At 35.9% G+C, this 26610-nt stretch overlaps 1 protein-coding gene across 1 annotated transcript in view; it reads left to right on the top strand.

The window, feature by feature from the left end:
- The window catches only part of LOC131063274 (probable disease resistance protein At1g61190), a 36650-nt gene extending 11701 nt beyond the window's left edge, over positions 1-24949 (top strand). Inside the window, exon 9 of the mRNA XM_059214096.1 lies at positions 24734-24949. Coding sequence (XP_059070079.1) covers positions 24734-24949 — 216 coding nt within the window. The remainder of the gene's footprint in view (positions 1-24733) is intronic.
- Positions 24950-26610: the final 1661 nt, after the last annotated feature.

Genomic DNA, 26610 nt, shown 5'->3' on the forward strand with positions numbered 1-26610 from the left:
AAGGCTGATAAAGAGAGAGTGGACAAGGAAAAATAGGACAAAGAAATGGCTGACAAAGTGTAAGCAGAGAAAGAGAAAAAGAACCAAGAGGAAGAGAAGAGGAAATAAGCAGAAGAGGAGAAGAAGAAAAAGGAAGAGGAGAAAAGGAAACAGGAAGAGGAGAAGAAGAAAAAGGAAGAGGAGAAAAGGAAACAGAAGAGGAGAAGAAGAAAAAGGAAGAGGAGAAGAGGAAATAGGAAGAAGAGAAGAAGAAAGAAGAAGAGAAGCAGAAGGAAGAAGAAAGGAAGAAGGATGAAGAGAAGAAAAAAGAAAGAAGTAGAGGAACAAAAGAAGGCAGAAGAGGAAAATCAAAGAGCCAAAGCAAAGAAGGAAGCAACAAAGAGCACACATGTGGAGACACCAAAGGCAACCGGTAGTCAAGCCAAACCGGCCAACATTACCAGTCCTATTGACCTCCAATCTATAAATGAATTGGAGCTTCTCCAAAGCATTAAGCTTGCTCAAGAGCAACTGGAAGCTTTAAGGAGGAAAAAGGAGCAAGAAGTTATTCAAACTATGGTGGATACACTTACCAGTTTGATTCCCGATACCAACCTCCCCAGTACCGATTCCTCTTTGGCCCAGCTAAAACTTCTATGCACAGTTGTGGAGGACCAGGTACAAAGCCTGGAAGAGGTTGTTGAAGCTAATGCATAGAAGAAGCATCAAAAGGCACTAAACACTACCTTAGTGAAGAAACTGAATGAGCTCCAATTTGAACTTCAGAAAGAACAGAAGGACATAAGAGATGCTATGGATGAGGGGAAATTACTGCTTAGTAAGATTAGCCAACCTCATCTATTCTGTGATGATGTGCTTGCTTAGAAGGAATAACTGCAATCTGATTTACAGGCATATATAAGCACCTTTAATATGCCCTATGATTCCTTCACTACATATGGTCAAACTCTTCACCGGTTTCAGCTCCAGTCTGCCAGAATTGAGTTGGAAATCAACAACCGGACCAGAGATTTGCAGGAACTTCAATTAGTTCTACTACCCCGACTACAAATACTTCAGAAATGCTATCTCAATTTGGATGCCTTAACGGTCACTCAAGAGATGAGCACAATCGATGCCATGGAAGAACAGGTATCCCAGATGCAAATAGAAAGTGAGGTGGCTACCTCATTATTTGAGTCAGGGTATTTATACATGAAGACCTGTATGTAGTATTTTAAATTGGTTTTTGATAAGTTTCACTCATTATTGTCATAAATAATTATTATAATGAGAAACAGGGGTTATTCTACTATACTTTGTCATTGTTGGCAAAGGGGGAGTAGTATTTTGTATTTTAAAATTTTGATGAATGTATACTTTCATGTTATCTCTTTAAGGGAGTAGTATACATTGTATTTTATGCAAAAGGAATAGTGTATATGCTTAGGGGGAGTAATTTTGATTATGGCATATTTTTGTTGTAAAACACTTAGATGTCGAAAATTTTTCTAAGTGTTGCCATCAATGCCAAAGGGGGAGATTGTTGACATTTTTGATGATGATGTTGTGATTGTCATTGATGGACACACACTTGCTTTGAGATCACTTTTTGCATGTATGAGTTATGCTCAACTGATATTTGTTCCAACTGGTATTATGTATTATAGTCTTTAGACTATCGGTGTTTTGTAGAAAGTGTTTACCGATCTCAAGCGGTACAAGGACCCAAAGTGGTATGAAGACCTCAAGCAGTTCGAGGATCCCAAAGTGGTACGAAGGAAAAAAGTGGTTGTTATCATTTTTTCTAGTCTTCATTTTGACAAACCAAAAATTGGTAAAATGTGTGAACCAGTAATCGGTAAATGCATGAACCAGTATTACTCTGTGATGAGTTACCAACCAGTATTTTTGTGATGAGTTATCATCCACCGACACTTTGGCGGTGATTCTGTGCCATGTTACCAAATGTGTCCAGATGCACTGAACCTAGGAACTTGCAATGTAATCCTGGACCGACATGAAATCAGATTCCTTTATAAGGACATCATGTCTAGGGTTTTAGTAGATGCTAGGGTTTATAGTGATTGATGAGGATTCTGTATGTGCAATCATAGAAGAGAAGATTAGGTCTGTGTGAACAAACAGAGTTTGGAGATATTGAAGACTGAAGTAATGCTGAAATGCATTAACAAAGAGCTATCAAGGATCTAACCAAGCATATTGTGCTAGTATTTAGATCACTCACTTGTTGATTACTTACATCTTCGACAAGTCTGAAACCCTTAACCGAGTAGGCTTGGCAAAGCCTTTGTAAGTCCTCTAACAGGGTGGTTCACAACTGTGGATCTGAAACCCTCTCACAAGTTAGTCTTTAATTGGACTTATCTCCTAACAGAGATATTGAGATTCCTAACAGGATTTGTTCTGGTGAAGAACATTGTATGACCTTAACCAGTCTGGTTACTATTCTGCATAGTTACTTGTGAGTTTCATCTCACCATGGTTTTTCCCATTTGGGTTTCCATGTCAAAACCTCTTGTGTTATGGTGATTGTGCTCCTATGGGTGAATGCTTTATTTGTTGTTTGGTTTGTATTTGCATTAACCGGTTTGTTAGTAAAAGTGTTATACCAGTTTATTGCTAAACTGTTTAACTGTTTGAGTTCAGTATTTTTTGGTATATTAATTCATCCCCCCCTCTTAGCATTCATCAGTATATAGATTGAAGAAGGCTCTCTATGGTCTAAAGTAAGCACCAAGAGCATTGTATCACAAGATTGATTCATACATGATAAAGAATGGATTTAACAGAAGCAATAACGAGCCGACATTGTACACAAATATCAATAAAGAAGTTTATTTTGATCATCTATTTATGTGTAATTTTCACTAGAAATTTTTGTGTAGACATATTCAAATTAGCTATAAAGAAAGAATTTGAGATGATAGATTTAGGATTGATGAGTTATTTTTCGGGCGTTAAAGTAGTTCAATTAGTTAAGGGAATTTTCATTTGTCAATCTAAATATGCAAAAGATATTCTAAGAAGGTTTAAAATGATGAATTGTAATATAACACCTACACTAGTTGCTACAAGAACTGAAATTGTTAAAGAAGAAAAAGGATCTAAAGTGAAAATTATAATATCCAAAAGATTAGTTGGGATCTTGATGTATCTTATAGCTATAAGGCCAAATTTATTGCATGCATTTGTTCCAATCTCAATATTCATGGAGTTAAAAAAAAGAAGTTTGCATTGGCAAGCTGGAAAGAGAATAATAAAATATGACAAGAACACAAGGATATGGGATTTTATAATCTACAACTACTGGTTTTTGTTTGATAGGCTATATTGATAGTGATTTTGTAGGTAGAATTGGTGATAGAAAGAGTACTTCTCTATATCTTTTTCATTTTAAAATACATTTAGTCTCATAGTCATCAAAGAAGCAACCCATAGTCATTCTTTCATTAGTTGAAGTGAAATATGTTGTAGCCACATCAGTATCATGAGAAGCTATTTGGATGAAATAAATATTGATAGATCTATTTCAAGAGTAGAAAGCTTATTGATACACAATATCATTTTATCAAAGAACTGGTGAGCAATAGATAAATTTATTTGGACTTTTGTAGGTCTAAAGATCAATTAGCAAATATATTTACTAAGGCTTTAGTAGAAGAGAATTTTGAACATTTAAGACAAACTTTGGGAATGATAAATATTGAATCAATTATGAGGAATTTTGGAAGAATACTATTAATTTTTGCACTATTCTATCCATTACTAACTAAATATTGTCTATAGATTCCTATGTACTTTTTCCACTATCCCTCTAGCATTTCTTTGATAGGTTTTTAGACTTTTATAGGCTCCTCTTTGTCCTTCATTGTTGTTCTAGATGTTTTTAGTTTTTTTCTCAACCTCTATTTATTAAAGGTATGATGTAATGGTTTTATCTATTAAAATCAATAAAATTTGTTTGTGTTTATTTTTTTGTAGCAAACCATTCTAGTTGGTTTTCATTAATCGACAATTTTCCTAGAAGTAAGAACCATGAAGTAAATTGCTTCAATGAATTATAGGCTATTTATTTTGCAAATTATTGCTTGTGTTTAATTATGTAATAAAGAACTTTATAATTTAATTTTTTTATGGAGTTTGTACGTATAAGATCATGTTGTAAGGGATTAATATTGGGAGTATTTTGAGATCATGGGTATTTTTTTTTTTGCAAATTTAATTAGTTACATCAAAGGAACTCCCTCTATGAAGTTGAACAAGCTCAATACCTAGACCAACAACTAAACCTATTGGAAAAGGGATGTAAGACGATGAAAGATATATCTATCATTCATTTTCACTATACTCAGAATTTGTAGATTAATTGTTGTGTGCGGGATCTCTAACACAACTACATGGTGAATGATTGTTATTGTTCATCTTGATGACCTAGATTTATATTAAAAACAATTATGACCTTGACTTTAATTTTAATATGGAAAGAGAAATCTTTGAAGAGTTTAATTCAGTCCACTTTTGTGAAAGAAAAATCAAAAGAACCTATAGTGTCAATGTACTCGGTATTTACTTTGACTCGACATTTACCATTTGTAATTATTTCTTTGCCACTTGGAAAATGGAAAATAATTTTACTTTTTTGTCATCTCTAATAGTTCATTTTTAGCAAGATCAATGTCTTTTAAGGGTATCATGGCTATAGGTGCAAGAGGAACATCCCTCATAGACAACAACAACAAATTTTCCCACTATAAATTCCAACATAAATAAGAAAAGCGTGCAAATTTGATAATGATGACTAGGGTGTAACACCAATATGTTCAAATTTTACAATAACATCCACTAAAATGGACCTCCAAGAACATAGGGCCCTTATCATTTCTACTCCATTCAAGGCCAAGAGATGTTAGATCATGCTCAGGGTACCTTGAAAATTTTGGGAGAAAATACAAATGATAATTTCATTGGTAATCAGAGCCCCCACTTTAGGATCTCTACTAATATCTAATGTGATGACAATGAGAACCAATAGCAAAGAATAATTTATGAAGTCCATGGAATGAGTGCATAGAAATGAATTGACATAGACTATAGATACGTATATGTTTAATAGATATTAGAGTCCATCATTTCCATCCTAAGAAAATCAAATGATCACCAATTTTCACTGTCAAAGGCATGGACCCCACTCCTTGGATGGCCAAAAAAATGAGCCATCTTAAATAATATTTTAATTTCTTAGAGAGTTTATTGACCATTCCCAATTAAATTAAGAGAGGACCTTATAATAATATTTGAACCTTGTGCCACTACTTTCCATTCTATAGTATTATTAGTTTTATGGTCTAACAAGAAAGATATTACAATTTTCAACCTATTTGACTCATGTGCTTGATGTTAATACCTATCCCTACATTAGTAAGATTTTTTTTTAGTACTTCATCAAAAACCAATTTTTAGAAACCTAGATAGAGGTTTTTATAATAGATATGAGCTCTTACTATATTTTCAAAGGAAGCTCTAGAAGAATTCTTAGGTGTCTAATCTAATCTGCCTTCTTATCACCATAAACATTGATTATCATATCAATTGAATAGAAAAAAATACTTTGGTGAGTTCGTTGCGAGTTCCAATGAGAAAATCCATCTATATAGCGATGGTGAGAACTTGTCTATGCATCATCCTGAAGATAGTAGTACTCTCCTTAAGGGAGATATTCGTGTTGTTTTCAATATCATGTTGTCTTAAACAAGATTTAACTTGATAGTCACATGTGTTCACACATGGGCTCAATGTTGTAATATTCACATATCTACAACTATTTTAAGAATAGGAACTTTCTTGATAATTATAGTAAGAATATTGTTTATGGATATGAAATCTTACAACTCCCTATACCATCTTGTCTAATGTACTTTATAGAAAATATTATAATGGTCTTCTTTTTCAATGTCTTGTTAGGGATAAAATACCCCTTGCCTTTCAAGAATCTCATCTAGGCTCTAGGGATGGATGCTCTGGTGTTCATTACATAAACTAATACACATGGGATATTATTAGAAAACAATGAAATAAGATCCCTTTTATTTTGTCAATAATTTCCCTCAACATTAGCAACATAACAATCTCATTTGAGCTCATACAAAGGAGCTCTGCACTTTAAGCTCTCCTTGGTCATTCGCAACATGGGATCTACATATTATTGGAAAGATATCTCACCCTTCTTATAAAGGGTAAAAATTCATCATAACAACTAAATATTACTTTACAAAGTGGGTAGAAGTTGTTATCCTTATATCTACTTGTAGTGTCCTAAAATTTACTCCATTACAATTTAGTCCACATTTTGGGCCCTCACCTTAGTGTGTGTCCCTCAATGCCTAATTAACTCTTGATTATTCCTTCATCATGCAAATATATCTTCATTTTCATATCATACACTGCATGGCCCCTTATTTCATTCCCAAAATAGTGTAGGACCAGGGTGTGGCACTTTGGTCCTCGTTGGAACCAAAGCACCATGTGATGAACAGGGAGTACTAAAAACAACAACACTTTGTGATGAACACAGAATGCTACTAGGATAGAAAGCAGTGCTTTGTGATGAAAAGGGAGTAGTACAAAGAGCAGCACTTTGCGATGAACAAGGAATGCCACTAGGATAAGAAGTAGTACTTTGTGATGAACAAGGAGTACCACTAGGATAAAAGAGCAGCACTTTGTGATGAATAGGGAGTACCACTAGGATTGACATAGTTGATTTACTTGACTGCAGGAGGACCTATCGATGTTGGAGTCATGGGAGAGATTCCCTTCGACTCAAAGTTTACGAGTAGAGCTAACATTCGAGGATAGAGCAGTAGTTGAGGCCATGGGATTGTGACATATTTTGTATGTGCCTGAGTTTCGGGAAAACATGGGATTGTTAACTGCATTAGCTGAGAGATGACACTTAGAGACATGCACTTTTCATTTGTCGATGGGTGAGATGACAGTCACCTTGGAGGATGTATACAGGATACTGTAGATACTGATTGATAGGGAGTTGGTTCCTTACGATCAAGACGGAGATAGGGATGCATTGAGATGAGTGTTTTAGGATCCAAGACTGGAGATGAGGGTTAGACATGTGGCTTGGGACACTATGACCGCGACAGGATTGGCACTACCAGTAGAGCTGACAGGAGTGATTAGTGGGTTCCTATGTCTGGATAGGGTGACACGAGGGTTGGCTATGGGAGGACTTTGGAGACATTGGTGATAGAGCACACTAGGTTTGCATGGGGAACGTGCCTACTGGCACACTTGTATTATGAGCTGCATCAGTTTGTGTATCACAGATTAGCAGAATTAGGATGCAGAGTGACCTTGTTGCACGTATGGGCATATGAGCATATGTTGATTACACGACTGACACATTTCAGAGGCAGGAGACATGGGCGCAGTTATGTACATTTGTATGATATGATTACGTCACAACCATGGATTAGGAGATTGGAGTATTGGCATCGGGTTATTGATGAGATAGATAGTGTGATATGGAGGTCATACTGAGACTATGAGGAGTGGGAGGATGATGTAGTGGAGCTACCGTATGTGCAGTGATAACTTTAAGAACCCCCCCCCCCCCCCCCCGGGCAACTGTGTAAAATCCTGGTGAATCAGACATTATTTTCGAGGGGAAATTTTCATATCGATGGCAAAAAAAAAAATTTAAATGACGAAAAAATTATTTTGTATTGGCGATTTTTTTTCTAGTGTGTGAAAATGCCATAAATTTCTGGCGAATAATACCTTGTTCTATGGGGAAAATATTTATTGTGAGAGGCGAATAATTATTGTTAAAAGGAACAAATATATAATTGTATGAGCGAAAATTTTTACTCCGAAGGAAAAATTATTTAAATGTATTGGCGATTTTTATCCACCGTTTGAAAATTATTTAAATGTATTGGCAATTTTTATCCACCGCTTGAAAATTATTTAAATTTTTTGACGAATATTTTGTTATTTATGGTATAATATATAATTCATTGGCGATTTCATAAATTCATTGCCATTAATAGACAAGGCACATCACATCACATTAGTACATCACATCACATAATACATTGAGTCCGGACTCTGCATGATGTATCAATAAGCACGACCTCTTTGACACGTAAAGGGTGACACATACCTAAAATCTATCAATGATTTTAAATCGTTTGATGATCGTATATCAATGGTTGAAGTTTTATTTCGGCCCAATTTTCTGAAGAGAACATAGCTCACCAAAAAGTGCCTCGAATGGAATTGGATTCAATAGACACGTATCAAATGTCACGAATCATGATCCATAATTTCGTTCATTTAATATATATCTTTTCACTTACGGAAATCCACTTTGTCCCCATGACTTCCAATGTGATACTTGCCAATTTGGTACTAGTTCATAGCTGTTTCCAATTTCGCACACTCGTGCATTTATGGGAAAGATTTGCAGAGATACGAAAGATTTAAAAAAAATTATAGCAGCTAATACTGTTAAAGAAGTAATTATTACAATCAAGAGCTTCAACAATTTATATATGAACTCTGCTTCTTTCATCTTCAGTTAGTCTTTTCCATTTAGTAGATAAATCATCAGAGCTCACGATATTTTAGGTTTATAGGCTCACTGCTCAGGTTGTTTAATTTGTTAATCTGTTTTCTCAAGATGGACACTCCCATCCGCTTGAGAAGCATTTCTACAGAGGACCAGAGGGCCTTTCTAGGCTCCGTTAGAGACCCAACCCTCCAATCAATCTGCAAGGAGGTTGGGTCGTTCACCAATGAAGTTGTGCGGATGGTGCTGGGCAGAGAATTTCTGCGAAACGAAAATAGGTACCATGTTAACATGGACCTTACATCCCGCTTCTTAGCTTCTCTTCTGGACTTGGGAGGAGACAAGGTGGATATGCTAATGCTATTAAGGAAGGTTTTTAAGGAAGACTTCCTCGGAGACGACAATTCTAGTTTGTTTCACTTTGCCTCTTACATTCTTATGGATATAAAAATGCTTTCTATAATTCTATTTCATTTTTATTAATTAATTTCTTTCAAATGCTTTTTGTATATGAGCTACCGGCTACGTTATTTCAATTATTTGTTAAACAATGGAAATAAATTTAATACTGTGATCTTTCTATGTAATGCTATAAAAAAAAAAAAATCAATTCGTTCCATTAATTATTTGTACATTGATTATGGTTGATTATAATTTTATAAATATATACTATTACTATATATTCATTCAAAATACAAAATTTCAAAAGTTGCAAGATACAAAAGTTTATCGGTCAAGGTTTTTTCATTCAATCAATTGAAACGTTTCAAGATACAAAATTTGTCTATAGCTTATATCAAGCAGACAAAAAAACTAGTTCATTGCCGATAGGCCGCTCACTCAGTCTCACTATCCCCCTGGTCCTCCCAGTCCCTTCCCTCCTCAGAGGTCGATGCTTTGGCTTTCCTTTTGCCGCTTCAGCTTTCATTTTTGGAATGCAGTTTAGGAACCCGAAGTCGAGGTCACCCTCCAAGATTGCCAGTAGCTGTATGGCCCTTCCTTCTTTAGCCCTATCTCTCAATGCCCTATTAACCTCCATCCTTGCCACCACATGCAAAGCATTCAGGACTTCATCCACCCTCATTAATTTAACAAAGAGTTTCATCGCTTCCCACCCCACTCGGGCTCGTTCACGGCACTGGTATTTGATTTCATCCTCTGGGACATGAATAAAAGGAAGCAATTCCTCCTGGTCATCCCCTTCCATAATTTGAATGCCAACTCCCGGCACCACCCACTCCAAGATTAAATCCAAGTTAATCAAAAACTCCCCATCAATCAATTTGACCAATGTGAGTTTTACCTTTTCCAGCTCCGATTCGAATTCACAGGCCCACGCCATAATCAGAGAGTAAACCTCCATGTTAGTTCGATACCGGTGACTAATATGTACCACCTCCTCCGCAAGCATCAATCGAGCTGCCGCCCACAACTTCTCCTCCTTAAACCTGAATAGTCCTTGCATTCGTTTATCAGATACTTTGCCCAAAAAGGGCACCAACTTCTTGTCTGTTCGAAGTGTGAAATTGGCCTCCATTGTCTTACAGAAGGTATGATTCTATGAACTATGAACTACAGATTTGTTCTGCACTTGCAGCTGCTTCAAAGCAAAAAGTGGTACACAGATGAAAAGGTAAAAAAATTTGCCTTCGTCTTAACTCTTATAGGCCAGGTAATGAATGTACACAATAAGACATTAATGCCATGAGATCAGGAAAAAGATTTCCTGCAATCCTCCCCTTCCTCCTATCGTGTGGCATGTCGTAGACAACTCCTTGCGCAACAATTAATCGCCACCTTGGCATTTGTACTTTCCAAATTTTCTTGCCTTAACAGGTTGAGGACTGCAGTTGCACATTTTTTTAAATTAATGGACTAAATTTATGTTGAAATTATATATATATTTTTAAACTATTTTTGAAAATGATATATCATAAACATATTTTCATTTTGTTATACGTTAAATTAATATTTTAGATTTAATATTGAATGTTTTCTTTTTAATATTAAACTTTTACCTTTCAAATTACAGATCAAAATTTTATATTTTTATTTAGTTATTTGTTTTATTCTAGAAACTAAGTTTCATGTTTAATACTATTTTTGAATTTAAAATTTTTACAAATAATATTAACATTATTTTTAATAGTTATCTCAAACTATTGCCCAATGCCTGGAATTGAACATTTTAAATTTAATTAAATACAATTAAGTGAAAGTCTATACTTAATACTTATAGTCTATGACTCTATAGACTATAAATCTCTTTTTCGGGAGGAATTTTAAAATGATTTAGTAGACTTTAAAAATAGACCAGAAAAGTAACGAGTATGGTGACGTGCCAGAAAAAATGGCAGAAGTCGTGGGACCCACTTCATCAAAAAATAGGTACCATCGACCGTTGGATGAACAAAGATCAACGGCTAGGGTGGATTTCGGCTCGAATGTGGGAAGCGAACACCTTTCTGAGAACTTTGCCTGGAATTGGACATTTTAAATTTAATTAAATATAATTAATTCTAAAAATCTCTTTTTCGGGCAGAATTTTAAAATGATTAAATAGACTAAAAATCAAACCAAAAAAGTGATGAGAGTATGGTGACGTGCCACAAAAATGGCAGAAGTCATGGGACCCACTACATCTTAAAATAGGTAACATCGACCCGCGACCATTGGATGAACAAAGATCAATGGCTAGGGTGGATTTCGGACCGAATGTGGGAAGTGAACATATTTGGGAGAACTTCGCTCGGAATTGGATATTTTAAATGTAATTAAATACAATTAAGTCTATAAAGCTTTTTTTCAGGCGGAGGTTTAAAATGATTAAATAGACTAAAAATCAAACCAGAAAAGTGACACGAGTATGGTGACATGCCTGAAAACTAGCAAAAGTGATAGGACCCATGACAACTGACAATAGGTACCATCGTCCATTGGATGAGCAAAGATCAATGGCTTAGGGTGGATTTCGGCCTGAATGTGGGAAGTGAACACATTTGGGAGAACATCGCCTGGAATTGAAACGTTTTAAATTTAGTTAAATTTAAGTAAGTCTGTAAAGCACTTTTTCGGATGGAAGTTTAAAATTATTAAACATACTTAAAAAACTCACCCGTAAAGTCACAACAAGTGCCTTGGTCCCTCGTCCGTTGGATGAGCAAAGATCAACGGCTTAGGGTGGATTTCGGCCCGAATGTGGGAAGTGAACACATTTGGGAGAACTTTGCCCGGAATTGAACGTATTACATTTAATGTCATCAGAAATTTAGAATTTATATTGAAGTATTGAATGCTTTGTCCTTCGGCATCAAATAATTAATAATAATTAATAAAATTACAACATGATTCTTAATGTCCTCGGAATTTATACTGAAGTAATGAATGTTTTGTCCTTCGGCATCGAATAGTTATTAATAGTAATTAATAAAATTACAACATGATTCTTGATATTTTGCCCTTTAGGTTTTACTTTTCTACTTTTTAGAGTTTTCAAAATAAGAGACTCGTAAATCATAATCGTCTTTCATTTCTTGGATAAACCTGTAAATCGAGGGAGATTCAGAAATAGCTACTAGATTGAGGAATGCAAGTTGCAATAGAGACTGTCTATGCCAATCTAGTGAAATAGAAATTCCAATTTCTGGGTAAAATATAGAACACCTACATCCCACCTTTTTTGCTTTTGGTAATCTCGTGGTCCAATTTGAGGGTTAGCATTTTCAGGTTTTTATCTAGCTGCCTAGCATTATTTTGAATTATTAACAATAATAGTGATGGGGAAAACGGGAAGCAGTAGTTCAACAAGAAGCCAAGTGAAAAACAAAATGTACCTAACCGAACTGGTTAAAACACCAGGTTTCACTGATGAATACCATGATATTTATGACCCTACTATCCATGGTGAAAAGTGTATCATAGATATTAGATATACATTGTCTAGTAAGGTGGCAGATGCATCCAGGGCAAAATTTTCTGTTTTCAACCCAATGTTACAAAAAATAACAAATAAAATCACTTCGTGGGATGTTGGATTGGGAAGCATGGTGTTACCTGAAGTATTCCCTTGCCCTGATTTTGTCATGGTCTGTGCTGAAAATTATGATGAAGATAAAAAAGCAATTGTCAATAAAAATACAAAAGAGGAAATTCTATCCATAAATGAGGGAGAATTTGCTCATTTGTTGAACCTAGAATTTGAAGCCCAAAATTCAAACCTCCAAATTGACCTTGAAAAGCTGGTAGGGAATTATGAGAGTCTCGATCCAAGTCGTAGAGATTCATTTATCAAAGGTCTAATAAATATTGGTATTGGTATTGTGTTGGATCAGAATCATAAGCCTCCTTATGATTCTAAAATTTTTGTTCCATGGGTTGAGGACAGTATTTCCTTGCTGTTGTTTTGCCTGGGATTGGAAAATGATAGGGAAGTGGGTGCAAGCCTTCTTGAAATGATTTATAATATCCATTGTGCAAGTTAGCCAGTAAGATATAATTTTATTGATCACATTGTAAAATCCATGCAAAAACAATTACTTATGATCAAAAAAGGTTCCTGTAAGACATTTAGGTTCTCATCCTACTTGTGCTATCTCCTTCTATCCAAGTATCATGCAATATTTGAGACCAACAAGCTTCAAATTGTGAGCTATAAGATTGATGAGAAGACTGGGAAGAGAACAGACTGTCCAATATATGATTGGAGCCCAAAGATAATGATGCATGATAACAGAAAGAACTACAACCATTTTGTAGGCTTCTTTTTGGCACCAATGTATAATGAAATTACAAGCACTCCAATGCCTAGGTTGCCTATGTCTTGTAGAGATTGCATTCAACTCGGAAGTCAAATAGAATTGGTTGACTGATTCTTCATGAAAGAATTCACTGTGTTAAGGTTTTACGGATTGGCAGTAAAACCATACAGACTTCCACTACATGTGACAAAGAGGATATTTGCATTAGAGTATGTACGACAATTGGAGAGCACAGATAGGCACTTCCATGGTCAGTAAAAGAAGAGCATATTTCCTTCCTTGCCTTTCTCATGTGGAGGGTTCACATTTGAGAGAAAAGCATTCATTGTGGCACATGATTTCTTGATAGTTTTTAACTTTGGTGATGAGGGTCTCTGGTAGTATGATCTAATTGGTGTAGTTCAAGCAAGGCTTAAGAAAAATGGGAACTCTCCAGCGTTATGTCAACATGAAAGTAAACCATTGCTAGAAAAGCTTAGAAACAAGGACTCCTGGGATGAAGTTAAAAAAGAGATGGAGAAAATTGCAGCTAACAATAACATTTCAAATGAATAAATTTCATCACAAATTATGGAGGGCCAGGGCAATGAGGGCATCCAAAATAGGAGGTCCTACAATTTCTACATAAAATCTGCTAATCCATCTAAGAAAACTATTCCCAAATCAATTATGCACGAATGTAAAGAGAATTGCTGGACTCAAACCAAAATAAATGATTTTTGGACTATGAGGAGGAATCTCAATGAACTAAAGACAAGTGCAGAATTTGAGAGCATCAACAAGGATGAAGAGTTTAGCAAATTGTGGGATATGGAGCATGGTGGGACTGAAGGTGATGATGATGAGCATGAGGTTGCCATTGAGCCCCCTCCAACAACTACTACAATGTCTAAAATATTAGGTGGAGTCAGTGAGTCCATGAAAGACAAATATAGAAAAGGGGCAAACCTTGTGGAAAAAATGGGTTTTGAAGGTGGTGGTCTAGGTCCCAGAGGAGAGGGCATTTGGTATCCACTTTAGGTACAACTTCCATCACAGTCAAAATCAAAAGGTCCTTATAAACCAGTCATTGGACTTGATTCTTCAGATTCATCAGGGATAGGTACTACTCATTACCCTCAGGGTCCACCTACATTTGTTTCTGGTTCAAATTCACAACCACCACCACATCATGGTGTTCCCATTGGTGGTGAATTAAGTGCCACTGCCACTGGTGGGGAATCTGGGGATAGTATTCCTATTATTGTTCATTCAAGTGCCATTGTGATTGGTGGGTCAAAATCAAAAGGTCCTTATAAACCAGTCATTGGACTTGATTTTTTAGATTCGTCACCGATAGGCACTACTCATTACCCTCAGAATCCACCTACATTTGTTTCAGGTTCAAATCCACAACCACCACCACATCATGGTATTCTCATTGGTGGTGAATCAAGTGCCACTGCCACTGGTGGGGAATCTAGGGATAGTATTCCTATTATTGTTCAGTTAAGTGCCACTGTGATTGGTGATGTTGGCATGGGTACTACTACTGATACTAGTTGTCTTGGTGTTGGACAAGGGAAACAGCAAAATATCTCTCACAAGAGGCCACTAGAGGTAGATACTCAATCTCATACTATTGAGAATCCTATATCAAGTGCCACTGACACTACAAATCAATCATTTGCAGCTTCAGATCACACACCTCAAAAGACTATGAAAACTACACATGAAAGTGTCAGTGGGAGTGGGACAACATCAGGAACTGTTGTTGGTAATCCTAATCCTGGTCAAGCATTAGTTAAAACCATAGGAATAAGTGGAACTGGAGCCTATGGTATTCCTATGTCACCTTTCAAACATTCAATTGCTTCAGCAACCCCAGATTTTCAATTTCATGATTACTATGAAAAATTTGAACACACGACAAAAGAAAATAAAGAAAAAAAGAAAGCATTTCATAGCAATTCCATGTCTGAAGTTGTAAATGAACAACCTGCAAGGAACAGGGTATTTCCAACATATGACCCATAGAAAGATATGATGGAGTTCATGGTTGTTATGCCCCCGAGCCCATCTAAAGATAAAAATCCACCACATAGTCAGATACATCCCTCTCAATTTCAAGTTAGCACCCTCCAAATGGATTTCTCCAAAGTAAATAATGTGGACAAAATTAGTGTGTCAAAAATGACTAACGAAGTGGTCTACACTTCACTGCTAAAGGTGGAGAGAGAAAAAAGTAAACTGGAGAAACAAATAGAAAATTTACAGGCAGACCTAGAAAACGAGAAATCAAGGAGGAAAGTAGCAGATAGCAAGTGAAATGAATTATAGAAAAGGATAAAAAATTCAGGCTTTGCAGTAGAAATTGCAGAGCAGGACAAGAAGGATGCCGAATTGAAGGACCTGATAGAAAAACTGGCTAAAAGCAGTAAAAAAATTGTTGAGGAAAAAGCCAGTTTTCAAAAATTATATAGAAGTTATGAGTCTGCGGCTGCCGAAATGAAAAAATTACAGGACCTATTGGATCATGGGAAGAAAAAAGAAAAATATTTGCAAGAGGAAGTATAGGAAGAAAGAAAAAAATGTGCACAAATGAAAGAAGACTTGCACAATGCAAATGATAAAATAAAAACTTTGGATGATAGATTCAAAGATAATATGAAAAATACAACGAAGTAGATACAAGAAAACATTTGGCGGGAAATAATGCAGAGGAGTGAGAAGTTGTGTGAATGGTTTCAATTGACTGAAAGTATGAGACAATTATTTTTTAAAATCAGATGGCACTATGAGAAGAGCACACATGTTTATTCAAAAGAGGAAATGGCAAAAAAGATTTTGAAAGTAGTTTACAGTTCCAGTGATAGCTACTTGGCATCTAAGGGAATTAAGAGCTGCATTGATGCCACAGTTAAGACATCATCTATCATTCAAAAATGCGAGAAGCTAAGGGAAACATCAGAAGTTACGAACAATTGTGGAAAAAAGATAATGAAGCTGCAAGAAAAGAAAAATAATTTGATTAAACTTGGTTTGCCTAAGCCTGTTGACACAGAAAATAAATTTATTGGAGAAGAAGCTTACAAAGAAATCATGGAGAAAAAAATGAAGTCTAATTTAGACTTGCTTCCAAAGGACACAACTCCCAAAAGCTTTCTGGAATTCATCCAACCATTTACAACTCTAAATTCGATATTGGATGAAACAATGATGTCAAGTAAATCCTCTAAATATGGAATGTTGATGAAGTTGGAGTTGACTTTCCATAGTTTACAGAATATTGACCTTCCATCAGACAAAGAGTGGAGTACCCTACAAAAACTGGCACAGAATTCTTAAGAATCATAGTATGTATTGCACAATTTTCTTCTTTTATTCTTAATTTCAAGTTTTTTTTTTTCCTATTTGCTATTTTGCTAATCCAGCCTATGAATCTAATTTATGAATAGGAAAAAAATAGCACTCACTATTGCTATTTTGCTAATCCAGCTTATGAATCTATGATGCACACTGCAAGACTTTAGCCAGTAAATTTGTATTCTCAAATTCTCCCTTGCTTTAACATTTATGCATTTCTCTATTTCTGATTAGTAGGTTTTAGGGACTCCTATAGCTATTATCTATGTTTAATTTGTCAGGACTCATGGTGTGAATTAATATTTAATTTTGAACTCTATTTTTTGAACAGGAGACATCAAACATGTAGCAGATGTTAAAATGCTAATATGGCCATATAAATATGTGCTGAGTTTGTGATTTTGATGTTCAGTGTTCACATGTTGCAAACTTGCAATTCGACTTGAAGCTGTTGTTGCTCCCTTGTTTCTATAAAAGGGAATTCAGGGTCATTTGCAATTTTGCAAAGGGTTCTAAAACTTTGTATTCACTTTTGCATGGACATTAGAGAATCACACCGGAGTTGTTGTTGCTCTCTTGTTTCTATAAAAGGGAATTCAGGGTCATTTGCAATTTTGCAAAGGGTTCTGAAACTTTGTATTCACTTTTGCATGGACATTGGAGAATCACATAGGAGTTGTTGTTGCTCTCTTGTTTCTATAAAAGGGAATTCACGGTCATTTGCAAAGGGTTCTGAAACTTTGTATTCACCTTTGCAATTGGCATGTAGAATCACACAGATTGGTGTATTACTATTGAATGAAATGTATCATATGGCTATATTTTGAAAGAATTAATGAAAATCTAAGTTCTCGACATGTGTATTACTATTGAATGAAATTTATCATATGGTTCTGAAATATATCACACAGATTTGAGACTCAAACATGTATAAATAAACAATAAACATCTCTGTATCAATAAACACATTATGGTTTTTTTTTATTAGGCTATTTTAAATCTGGAAATAGAAAGTTGAAAAATAAAATTACAAATCAATATTAAATTATAATTGCAAAAAGTAATATGCTTTTGTAATATGAATGATGAGATACAGTAATAAGATTAATAAATACCAATCTCTTATAGTTGCCATTCATCCTCATCAAATTCAGTGCTTTCTTGATTCTCGTCTGTGGTTTCTTTACTCTGAGACTTAGTCTACATATCTTCACCGAACTTCATCTCAATGCTACCAGTAGATCCACTAGTCCCACTGGCACTTTGGTTTGAAGTGTTGTCCAAACCTCTTCTTTTACATTTGGACCTCCAGATTTGCAGTGCCCTATCGTAAGGAAAAGTGTGGATATCATACCTAGATGTATAGAGCCTCAAGAAATTTTCCAAATTTTTGTCTAGTTTGTTTCTTAGCTTTGATTTTAGGAACCCCAAAGCACTGGAGTCTCTCTCATCTTCCACCGAACCCAATATCATCGTAAGACATAAAGCAGCAAGCTTCACATATTCTGGCATTGAATCAAGCAAGGATGCGTTCTCAGCTATATATTTCCAAACCCTTGTTACTGATCCCTCTTCGAAAGGGTTCTCCATTTTGGCATACTGTTGTTTCATAGTGTATGCAAAATGAGATGATTTCTCTCGAAGATGAGTTTCGTCTAATATTCCATTTATAGTTACTCCATTCAATTCTCTAGATGTGCAAAATTGTTTTATCAAAGTCAGTAGCTTACTTCGAAAATCAGATGCACTGTTGAGGCTCCAATAATGAGGAAACACAATAGACATGGCTTCGAGTAGGTTGTCAGGAGGGAATCTGCTTCTAATTTTTGAGGAAAGATCATATGCAATTTTCTTCACAGAAGTAGTTAGAGTCTCAACAATCTTGTCGAAATCTTCCTTTGTAACTCTTGCTAGTTTCTTCCTGGGGTGCTTTCCTGGTTCCTCGGGGTCAACTGTGGCATAGAAGTGCATTGGTATCTCAACTCCTCATACATTGGCACATACCTCCCCATCTGCATCGATTTGTAAAAACTTATCAGGATTGTTCAAATCTATGAGTGTCTGCCACTTAACAAATTTTTCATTAGATAGTGTTGGTTCATTTCGATAGAGATTGTCGAGGGTCATGCATGTCATCTTATGTAGCATAGCATATTCTGCAATATACAGAGCTCTTTTTTGGGCAGCCTTCATAATATTCCTCATTTCCTCTAGCATGGGCAGAAGAGCTGCTAAAGTTAAGAGTGTCTCTAAATTACTTAACCTGGCAAGAAGTTCAGGAAATTTTGGTTGATCTGATTCATCGCAAGTTGTGTGAAATAGTCCAATCAAGGATGGATATTTTGAAAACACTCGATGCGTTGGACCATCCAAAGAGATCCATCTGGTATCATTATCCTTGAGAAGCTTGTTCCCATTAGTTAATCCATCAGCAAAGTGTTGAAATTCCATAAATCGCTTGGGACTTCGACAGAAGTGTGAGTAGAGCTCTCTGATTAAAATTTCAATTTTTTTAACCGAAGCGAACTTGCTCACAATTCCAGAAGCTAGATTTATTCTGTGATCCATGCAGTGAATTGCAATAATGTACGATGCAAATGAAGTTTCAATCTTTGTACAAAGACCGTTCCTATGACCTTGCATTACTGAAGCTCCATCTACTCCAACACAAACCAATTTTTTGGCTACCATCATGTCATCCATACCTCCATATTCAATTAAACTTCTCTTTACTAGTTGAAATAAATTTTCCGCTGTCGCACTCTCCTTCATTTTAGCAATAGATAGTAGATGAGGTTGGCAGGTATGATTCTCTATAGTATAAACATGCATGCATACCCATGAAGTATTGTCTACTACCATAACTTCGTCTAAAGAAAATGCAATGAAGTTTGACTCTCTTATTTTTTCTTGTACATCTTCTATTTCAACCTCTGCAAGACAACTTGCCCATTCCCATCCACTGTTTATTGACCAGTGTCTATTAGGATAGTTAGGAACTTTCAAAAAGTGTAATAAACCACTAGTTGATGGGAAATCTATCATAGCATGCCCTCTACTCAAAATATGAAAAACAACGCTTAACTGAACAACTTTTCCTAGTTGTTCTATCTGCATTGCTTTTCCAAAAATAGCTTCAATAGAACCTTTAACTTCAGCAGGCTTCGTCTGTAATTTCTCATGAAAATAATACTCTTCGACATTCCTCACATGCTTACATTCATTCTTTGTTTTCTATCTTATCACTAATTTTTCAACCCTGTCTATCATTTGTTTTTCATAAACTTTACCCATATGCTTTTCTATGGTGTCAAATTTTAGCTGCAACCTAATTTCCTTCTTATTTTTCCAAGTGCAAATCTTACACCTGCATTCTATTGGAGGCTCGCCTTCAATTGGATTCTCCACTGGTTCAATGAATGGATACTTCGATGCCCAATTAATTTGAAATTCCTGACTGACATATCCCACTCTTGATCCTTTTTTGATTGCGGTTCACCATTTTTTGATATGGCTTTTCTTTTCCCCTTCCGTGCATTATCATCAATGGAATTATCACCCAAGTCGATTATATCATTCCAGCTAACGGGTATCTACCAGATAATCTTCTTCAAGATCATCCTGATCTGAGATATCAGGTTCGCCGCCATCTTCAACATGCAGTGCAAGTGGTGAATTTTGTACTTGTACTTGTGATGATGTACCTTCCTGATTTTCACCAGTACCACAATCTTTTCCAATGCCAAAGTACGAAGACAACGTTCTGCTTTTTGTTGGCTTCTCCTAGCCTTCCCCACATTTAGGTTTCCTACCCCTCTTCCTGTTCAACATCTCCAACAAAATAAAGGCTGCCAAAAATATATCAATTTGTTGAAGAAGCAATAATAGACTATAATGTATAATATACCAGTTCAAAAATATGATCGCTCACCTTTAGGCTTTAGGTAATAGGTAGTCACCAATACAGTCAACAACAATGATTTTCCTTGGTCTGAAACTTTGCTATTGATTAGAATTCAGAGCCTAGAACCCACCAGATTGTGTTGAGATAGATCTGATCTTTGCATGTATTTATACCAATCCTTATTGGCGAATTCTATGGGAATTTACCAATATACAAATATTTGGCGAATCCCATGTAATTATAACACAACTTATGTAATTTTTGAGGTGATTATAGGTCATCCAAATACGACTTATGTAATTTTTGAGGCGATTATAGGTCATCCAAATATGACTTACGTAATTTTAAAGGCGATTATAGGTCGTCCAAATAATAGGTGAATAGCAAATACAATATAGCTGGCGAAAGTTGGGGTGACTGGAGACAAGCGTTGGCAAGATGTCGAGTGAATTGGGTCCCCCCGGATAACAAATATTCACATGCCTATAGGCGAATTAAGGTCATCTATTAAGGCAACCTCGGAGAGTGTAGGCGAAATAATTAAATTTACCGTGCGTCCACCATATATTGTATTGGCGAAATCATCGCATAGAAACATTTAATTACATAAAACATATGGCAATCGGGCCATGATGTTGACAGAAATTGATAATGTTCTAGCAACATGGCCACCCCCATACGGTACAAAATATTCGCCATTTTCGATAGGGCTGACATGAAAAATTTGCCATTAGTGAATATTCGCCACTAAAGTAATCGTTGCGTATGTGTTTAGGAGTAGGTATCTGATTGGTCGAACACCATATGTCATTGAGAGGCAGTTGATTGATAGGGTATGCAGGCAGTTTGGTAGGATACAACAGATGCCACGGGGTTCAGGGATGTATGCATGGACAATGAGGGATTAGGTGCATTTGGGGCCATTATTGTCTTATGATCAGGCAGTGACACAGCTAGTAGAGATGGTTCCCTTGCCTTGGGATATATGGGCAGATATAGAGGATGCAGGCATGGATGCAAAGTACACTTCATATTGGGGAGAGCATCCATTTCCTCGGTTGATGGATCCAGCAGAGCCTATAGATGGAGACAGTGGAGGTGATGGAGATGATAGTGGAGATGGCGGAGGTAGAGGCCGACGATGGAGGTAGGGCATAGTGGCAGAGAGGAGAGTGGCTCAAAGGAGAGAGGGTAGAGAGGAGAGACAGGCTCAATAGGCTCATGTAGCGAGGGGTAGGGGTGGATTGTTGTTACAGGTGCCAGCAGCACAGGTTCCCAAACAAGTAGTGTTGTCATTATACACTCTAATGAGAATTGAAGGTGTTGTCAATGATGGCAACCTTGTCGCATTCATCTGGTAAACCACCAGCAGGCATCGACACCGACAGGCACTTCACCGGCAGTGGCAACAATGCATATCGGTACCCCAGCCAACAGGAACAAACTTTTTTTTATTGTATTTAATTGTAAATATCTTTTGTAAAAGCCCACATGGCATATTGTAATAGACTCATCTATGTATGAGATCTTGTAAATCATATAGGAGGATAAATAGATGGAATGAGAGAATATTAAGGAAGATATATGCGAATGCATAAGGTAGATTTTGTATAAGGTTTATGGTTATAGTATGAGCTTAAACTAGTACTGAACCTAGCATAGCAAATGCTAAATTATAGCAGTACATTGTATTGGATTTTCATAATCCATTTTGTAAGTCGGTGAGACTTCTATTTTGTAGATTGAGTAGTGAGCTCTAGGCAGTTGGCCTTCCTGCATGTGCAGGCACCTCATTGTAAGTAGTATACATTCATTGGCTAGTGAGTGAATATTGTGGGTCACAAATCCCACTGAGGTTTTTCCCACACTAGGTTTCTTCGTTAAACATCTTGTGTTATGGTGTGTTTTCTATGTTGTCTTTATTGTTCCTATTTACTACATTAACTTTCATTTATCGGTACACTGTTTTGGAATGCAAAATACTTAATAAGGTTAAATATTTTGTTTACCAGTTAGATATTGATTCACCCCCCTTCTCAGTATCTTTGGGACTGTCATTAATCCTAACAATTGGTATCAGAGCCTAGTCCTCTATTTTCAAAAGCCTAACAGCTTGAGGAAAATTCTGACATCGGTACAGATGGAGAACTTAAGAAAATAATTAGAAGGAGCTCTTGTGGACTATGATGCAGAGAAGCTGAAGAATATCAAACTTGAAGATGATCTGAGGACTACACAGGAATTCATTCAAGGACTTCAGGATAATCTTACTATTGCTAGAAATAAAAGAAAAGAACTTCATGAGAAGATGCAGAGTGATGATCATGAAAAGGAAACTCTTAATGATCTTGTGAACAAATTGAGGCAAGAAAACAATACTATGAGAAATGAAATGCAAGATATGACTATGAGATTTTGTAAAGACATTGAAGATAGGAAGAAGAATGAAGATGACTTGACTAGGAGACTCAATATTGCTGGAAATGAAAATCTAAGACTCAGTCTTGAAAATGATATGTTGAAGAGAGATCTGGTTCACATGCAACATAATAAAACTGCACTTATGAGACAACTAGGAATTCTATAAAATGAGTTGGCTACTACAAAACAACATAAAGAGAAATTCAAGAAAATTTCAGAAGAACTTGATGATATGCTGAAAATTCAGAAACCTAATGGAGATACTAATGGACTTGGATTTGAAGCTGGAGAAAGTTTCGGTACTCCAAACAATCATGATCACAGTAAGCCGGTAAGACAACCTAATGCCTACAAATTTTATGGGAAATGCTTTAACTATAACAAGTATGGTCATAGAGAAAATCAGTGTAGATCTAGAAACAATCAAAACACTAATGCACCCACTGGTCAATGTTCCAAATGCAACACAATTGGTAATAATTTAGAAAATTGTAGAATGAATGTGAGATGTTATGTTTGTGGAAGATTTGGGCACTTATCTAATCAATACAGAACACAAACCAGCATAGGATATGGAAAGGATATTTAGAAGAATAATGTGACTTGTTATGCTTATAACAAGATTGGACATATTGCAAAATTTTGTAGAAGTAAGACTTCACCGACAAATAATAAAGGACCCAGTTTGAAAGGCAAGGAGAAGGTAGATGAGGTAAAGCAATAATTTTCAAAACAATGAAACAAAGGAAGAAAAGAGAAAAGTACATAAGGAGTGCATCAAAACAAGTAAAGGAAATCAAAGAAAACACCATGAACATTACTAGATTAAAGGCAAGTGAACTGGAAGGATTACAACCGGAGGCACACATTTCACTGGTATGTACATCATTTGACAGTGAGATACATGTTGAATTCAAGAGAGTTGATAGGAAGAGAAAACCCTCACCGGTACCCTCTCCTTCACCCAATAAAACAAGAACTTTGAGAAAGAAGCAACAAGTGGTAAGACAACCGGCAAAGAAGTTAACACCCAAGAAGAAATAGAAACAGGTTGTACCACCTTTGCATAATTTACTGAGCAAAATCACTGATGACGACAAGTTAGCAAATGTGAGCAAATTGTATAACACATTTACTTATTTTGAAAAGGAAAGTATTGAATATAGTATAATTCTACATCTGGACATATACAAGAAAGTGTTAATTGAAGTTGTAGATGACTTAACAAATGAATTATATAGAAGGTTAGATGCAAAAAGGATTGCATTAATGGAGTTAGACAAGAAACTTAAGATTGAAAAACTTCTAGCTATACATCCTGTTGGCTCTAAAGAAGAGATTGACGAATTAATTTGTGAGGCTAACAGACCAGCTTTTTCTAGCAGTCACTAGTAAGTAAGCTTAATGGCTAGAAGAGTTAATGAAATTGTAGAGGAAACGACTGACAAATGGGATATCTTTTTTGTAGAAAAGGAAAAATAGGAAGAATTAAACAGACCTAAGAAAACATGCAAGGTATATCAGAAGGACAAGGACAAAGGGAAAGGCAAAGTTGGTGGAATACCAAACATCAAAATAACTAACAACTTACCACCACCCTTGGTTACTACACCAGTACATACTGATAAAATACCGGCTACTGAAAGTGTAGACATAACACATGATGACACTAACCCTAAATCAGAAATTTTATTCAACATGAATATTGATACTTAGGAAGTGAACATTATTGTGGATAAGGATAGCACAGAGGTACAGACTGATATTGTTGGAAATATTATTGAGCAACCGATAGAAAATGTTGAGGTTGAAATACAAACAGAGCATTCAGAGCAACCTTTGGATAGTGGAATGAATACTGGTAGTATTGATGCTGGAACTGAGAAACCCACAAAGACAGAGAAACCAATAGAGAAACTAGCAGAAGCATAGGTACATATTGAGATAGTGCAACTGGTAATCACTGAGAAAACCAAACCATTGCTAGTTGAAATGCAAACTTAGACTGATCCACCAGAGGTTGATACAAGCAAATTGGTTACTAATACTGGAAGCACTGAAATAGTGAAGGCAGTTGGTCAGACATCAGGTACTTCACTAAGTCAATTCAGGCCTACAAATGTGACAGAGGTACTTCTGGACTCTATTAAGAAGATAATTGACTGTAAAGCATTGGCCTACAAGGAAATTGATGATACAATGCCTATTCTTAAGATGATTGCACCAAAATGCAATATAGATCATGTAAAGGATTCTTTAGGTCAGTTAGACACATTGTCTAAATTTATTGCTGGAAATATAATAACAGTTGACAAAATAAATGAGGATACATTCAAAGAGAAAATGGAAAAAGAAAAATTCTTTGAGGACACAATAAAGAAGTGCACTGAACACATTGACACTCTTTTACCGGCACTGAATACAACAATTTTGGAATATAAGGAATTGTACAAGGATACATGCAAGCCACATATGTTGACACAGGACATTGAAAATGAAATAAGCAGATTACAAAAGGAGATAGATGATATAGCTGATAACATTATTGGTTCATCTGAACCTATATCAGTTATTAAGCAAGAAATAGTAGGATTTGAAGAAAAGTTGGAGAAATTAGAGAAATAAAAAGCAAGGATCAAGGCAAATGCCAAAGAGATTAAGTATAAACTTAGTCCTAAATTGGATAACCTTATCTCTCTGAGGAATGAGATCTCTAAGGCATTAATTCAAGGGGAAAGTTCACCAAAAGAGCATATGCATCATCTCACTGGCACGATCCAAAGAACTGAGGCAACCATGAATGATATAAACAGATTCATACAGAGTTTAAATTTGGTTTTGGCTGATATATTTCAAATTGTAACCAACTGGTTACAAACTTCAAGCTAAAATTTTGCACTCGTTTGACATTTTTTTTATGTCAAAGGGGGAGTAATGGACATAGAAAAATGGCTAATCAGAGGAAATCATCTGCTCAGGGGGAGCACATAAATTTGGTAAATTATTGGACTCCACTTTTTGGGATAGTTTTTGGATTTTTCTCATGAGTGTGGCCATCAATGCCAAAGGGGGAGATTGTTGGCATTATACACTCTAATGAGAATTGCAGGTGTTATCTTGATGGAAACCTTGTGGCAACCTTCAGGCAACCTTGTGGAATTCATTTGGTAAACCACCGGCAGGCACCGACAATGACAACAATGCATACCGACACCCCAGCCGACAGGAACAAACTTTTGTTTATTGTATTTAATTGTAAATATCTTTTGTAAAAGCTAACATGGCATATTGTAATAGACTCATATATGTATGAGATCTTGTAAATCATATAGGTGGATAGATAGATGGAATGAGCAAATATTAAGGAAGATATATGCGAATGCATAAGGCAGATTTTGTACAAGGTTTATGGTTATAGTATGAGCTTAAACTAGTACTGAACCTGGCATAGTAGATGTTGAATCATTGTAGTACATTGTATTGGATTTTCATAATCCATTTTGTAAGTCAGTGAGACTTCTATTTTATAGATTGAGCAGTGAGCTCTAGGCAGTTGGCCTTCCTGCATGTGCAAGCACCTCATTGTAAGTAAT

Source organism: Cryptomeria japonica, chromosome 2, assembly GCF_030272615.1.
Source record: "Cryptomeria japonica chromosome 2, Sugi_1.0, whole genome shotgun sequence".
NCBI classification, from domain to species: Eukaryota; Viridiplantae; Streptophyta; class Pinopsida; order Cupressales; family Cupressaceae; genus Cryptomeria; species Cryptomeria japonica.